This window comes from Oratosquilla oratoria, chromosome 4 (genome assembly GCF_046742065.1).
Source record: "Oratosquilla oratoria isolate Oo_2021 chromosome 4, ASM4674206v1, whole genome shotgun sequence".
Lineage (NCBI taxonomy): Eukaryota > Metazoa > Arthropoda > Malacostraca > Stomatopoda > Squillidae > Oratosquilla > Oratosquilla oratoria.
In genome coordinates, this window is record NC_134780.1 from 53,892,946 (window position 1) to 53,897,945 (window position 5,000).

The 5,000-nt window shown below is 42.1% G+C and overlaps 1 protein-coding gene across 1 annotated transcript in view; it reads left to right on the plus strand.

The window, feature by feature from the left end:
• The window catches only part of LOC143024488 (uncharacterized), a 247,459-nt gene that overhangs the window by 236,147 nt on the left and 6,312 nt on the right, over positions 1–5,000 (plus strand). Inside the window, exons 12-13 of the mRNA XM_076183296.1 lie at positions 259–564; positions 943–1,638. Coding sequence (XP_076039411.1) covers positions 259–564; positions 943–1,638 — 1,002 coding nt within the window. The remainder of the gene's footprint in view (positions 1–258; positions 565–942; positions 1,639–5,000) is intronic.

Below are 5,000 nucleotides of genomic sequence, written 5' to 3' on the forward strand. Positions count from 1 at the left end.
ACATAGCTAGACAGGTCTATAGCTAGATTGACAGAAAAAGAGAGAGAGAGAGAGAGAGAGAGAGAGAGAGAGAGAGAGAGAGAGAGAGAGAGAGAGAGAGAGAGAGAGAGAGAGAGAGAGAGAGGGGGAGAGAGAGAGAAAGAGGTAGAGCTAGAGATAGAGATAGAGATAGAGATAGAGATAGAGATAGAGATAGAGATAGAGATAGAGATAGAAATAGATCGAGATTAAATGTCCCATTTCTTCTCGTTCCATCAGTTGTCCCGGAGTGCGCACCAAACAATTCCGGGAAGGTTTATTACGCCCGGAGACATCAGGAAATCCTGGTGACTTGCTTAGTGGACGCCTATCCGGAGACCAAGTCCTTCCGCTGGGCCTTCAACAACACCGCGGAGACCGTGGACATCGCGGAGACCTATTACGTGGTCTCCAGGAGCTCGAGAAGCAGAAGTGTTCTCCGGTTCACGCCCATGACCAGATTCGACTTCGGGTCTTTGCTGTGTTGGTCTGTCAGCGATGTCGGGATGCAAAGGCAGCCCTGTGTCTTCCACGTCTTACCTGCCAGTAAGTGGCACACACACGCACGCACACACACACACACACACACACACACACACACACACACACACGCACACACACACACACACACACACACACACACACACACACACACACACACGTAATGTGCATTAGCCTGTGCACGCGTATTTCTCCATTCATTTGGTATATGTAATGGAATATATTTGTATGCGAACCAAAATATGAATACATAAATGATGTAAATTATAATGTTCCCGTAATTCCATCCACTATTTTCATTTGTTTCATTATTTACTTACATGCACATTTCCATGATTTGCAGCTGACTTAGCCATAGCCTTCGAGGACTCTGAATGATTTATTTCCTGTTTTACTAAATTGTATTCTCTTGTATTCCTGCAGCTGCCCCTGATCCTGTGACCAACTGCAGCGTGTGGCAGAACAGCACATCTGAGTGGGACTTGGTGGTTGAGGTGGAGTGTGAGGCTGGATGGGACGGAGGACTCAATCAGACCTTCTCCCTTGAAGTCCTCGAGGGTGATGCAGTTCGAGCCACGTTCGAGGGTCAGACAAAGCCCGAGTTCGCGGTTCGAGGCCTGAAAGCCAAGGTTGACTATACCTTTGCCGTGACGGCCATCAACGACGAAGGTCGAAGTTCGAATACTTACATAACGTATAGTCCGCCCTTAGGAACCGTAGAAGGCCGCGCGAGCGCTGCCAGAGCTTCCTCCTCTTCCTCGTCCTCCTTCCCTTCCACCTCCTCCTCCTCCCCCGCCTCCTCTACGTCCTCCTCGTACGCGGGCAAGGGCGTGCTTATGACCATCACGCCCATCTTGGCTGTTCTCTTGGGCGTGGTGGCGTCGCTAGTCATCAGCTCGGTCGTTCTTGTCATCGTCGTGCGTTCTCGGCGAAGACGCCGTCAGGGCGCTCCCCCGGGGAACGGCGCCGGGACCACGGACACAGGGGTAGGCACAGGGACCGGAGGGAAAGCCTCAGGGGCGAAGATCCTGTACACGGGGCCCCTGAGGGAGGACGAGATGACGGCATTTTCCCTGAAACAGCAGCCCCAGGGACCTGATATCGTCTGCATCAACAAAGGTGAGTTTGGACCTGAAGTGCGATAAGGGTTAAACCAATGCGTAAATCCTTTGCCATTTCAGCCTTATGGTTAATCTACACAGCTTTGGTTCTTACTGCCGTCAAACGATTTTGTTCATCTAAATGGGTGAGGGCTAAGGGTGACTGTTAAGGGTGAGGGTGAGGGTGTGGGTGTAGGTGTGGGGTTAGGTTGATGTGGGTGAGGGGGTGGGATGGTAGTAGAGAGTGACATAGATATGTAAAAAAAAAAAAAAAAAAATCCAATATTCAAAACTCCATTGTTTCCCAAACTCACCAATTCTTTAATGAATCCTTCTTGTGTTAAGGCTTTAGTTAAAAACTCCGTGTTCATGGGTTCAAATCTCCCATTGCGTACCCAACACACAGGGCAAAGGTGACAGCTGCACTCCCATCTTTGTGTAGTATACTGGCAAACGCTAATCCACGTCAACTAGTAGATATTTAGCTATGTTAGAATAGATTAGACTAAGTATCTAAACGAGATTCCCTACTTAGCTAACTTTTATTGACAGTAGTTAACTCGATACGATTTTAGTTAACTGAAAGTTGGTCCCTCGGGAAAGAGTTTAAACCTCTCTTTAATGGGATTATATACACGTACACACGTACACACACACACACACACACACACACACACACACACACACACACACACACACACACACACACACACACACACACACACACACACACACACACACACACACACACACACATGCATTCACACACACGTCTTATCATTAACATATGATTATATATATATATATATATATGTATATATATATATATATATGTATATATATATATATATATATATATATATATATATATGTACAGTACATGTGTGTGTGTGTTTGTGTGCGTTTGTGTTTGAGTGTATGCGCCTATGTATGCGTAAGTGTGTGTGTATATACGTGTGCGTGCGTGCGTGCGTGTGTATGTGTGTGTGTGTGTGTGTGTGTGTGTGTGTGTGTGTGTGTGTGTGTGTGTGTGTGTGTGTGTGTGTGTGTGTATGCGCTCACACATTGTCCTTATTCAGCATGAAATATTTCAAGTATACCACAGCTGTTCTGTAAATTAGTTCGCCCTTTCTGATATTGCTCAAATTAACTTCTATTTTATTCAGCTATGGGGAAGTACCACAAATACTGTCGGACATTATAATGTGGTGCATAGGTTAATCAAAATTAGGTAAACATATACTTCCCTGTTGAGCAATTGATACATTTCTACATAGAAAGTTTCCCCTACACTTAAAGTATGTATTTATTATATTGTGTTGTACACTGGGTCAGATTTTTAAGTCTTCATTATTGCATTGGTAAGTAAAATCGTTGTTTAACTTATCCAGTTGCGAAACCATGAACCTGAATGGAATCTTCAATCGCCGTTCTACAAAAAAAAAAAAAAATTGAGATGTTGACATGAGTGGGACTAGGAAAAACAGGAATCTTAGTCTGAGTTTATTCCTGACTAGTTTCACAGGTATGCTTTCTCAAAGAAGTGGTGTACAAAAAGGATTGTGGTCACCGAATCTCATTAAAGACATTGACAGACTGGAAAAAGTACAACGTCGAGCCACAAAACTGATTCCAAATATCAAAAATAAATCATACGAAAATCGACTAAAACATATGAATCTGTTTTTACCTAAAAAAGCGTAGACTCAGAGGTGGCTTGATACAGGTCTTTAAAATTCTAAAGGGAATTGAAAACATCAAAAGTGACAAAATTTTCACATTGAATGAGAATCAGACAAGAAACAATGTGTTGCAGTCTAGGTAAATATGACTACAACAACGAACTCTACTTGTCACTGAGGGGGGGTTGAATAAAAGCGTGATGTATAAAAATACCTAATTATTAAGTGATAATTAATTAATACAAGAATACTACATCACAACTAACAACCTAGCTAAAGCCTATTTCTTAACTTAAGGTATACAATACTTAGGATAATGGTGAGACATGACCACTTGGGTCAGGGGTAGAAAGAGAAGTGACGCTAACCCAAGCCACGCCGAGTTGAACAGAGGTCAGCGTGGAGAGAGTTGCCAGACGTCACCATACGGCGACGTTGTACAGAATCATAATACATTCTGTAGTCACCAGCACACATAGCAAGGCACGCAGCAACAATAAGAATACTCTTGAAAGGTATTCAGCAATCATAATTGGAACTAGCTACTTTCCTAACTAACTAGAATAATGCATAGCCAGTAACAATACACACAACCGCGCATGCGCGGTCGCGATCCGAGGCTAGCGTACCCACGCCAACAGCCGCGCGGGAAAGACCCCAGGTCAAGGCTTTGTGTGGACACCGCGCGGGTAAATCCTAGGTCGAGGCCTTGTTTGGAGCAAGCTCGCAACAAATGGTCTCAAACTGTCTGGAAATAGATTCAATTTGAAAGTAAGTAGAAACAACTTTGCCAACCGTGTAGTTAATGAATGGAATAAACTTCCTGCACAGGTAGTGCAATGTAGTTCAGTTCGAAGCTTTAAGAATCATTTAGATAAACACCTAAGCAAGATGCTGTAATGATTATAATTTATTTTATATTATTTGTTTTTGTTTTGTTATCATGTCTGTCTGATTTTCATTTATTATTAGTTATATGTCAATTTATTATTATTTACTATATACCTGTTTGTTTATTATCTAACTATACTTATGCATTTATTTATGTATTTTATTTGTTATTTACATTATTATAGTTATTATTTATTATTTCATTATTATTATGATTTTTTTTCGCATCCGACCTAGATATGGACCAAAAGGTCTCCTGTCGGCATGCTCCGCCTTTGTAATCCTTTATATATACACGGTAGTGAGACCCCTCTCATGTATAAATGCCCACAGCCCATTTTGTACGCTTTACCTTTGGAAAAGCACACCTGCGAAACTAGTCAGGAATGAACTCGGACTAAGACTCCTGTGTTTCCTATTCCAACTTACGTCAAAACACAAAAATAAAGTAAACAGAATAAAACAAAATTACTGCATCAGTTTATTCCAGACGACCTTCCTTGAGGTAAATAGTATCACTCACCGACAATGAAAACAGGATCTGTGTAGTTTCCGACTGGTCTTTGATGACATTGACATGAATCGACCAATTTCATATTTCGCTAATGAAACTCATGACATCACAAACGAGCGTAAGCGAATGAACGGGACGTAGTCATACAAGACCTTGTCAACACATATACACATACATATGTATACACACGTACGCTGATTGATGTCCAAATGTAATCAATTAAACGTCTAAATATAATATTGAACTGTGCAAATTCAGGGGTAACTACAACCATTGCGCTCGTATCAAAGTTTT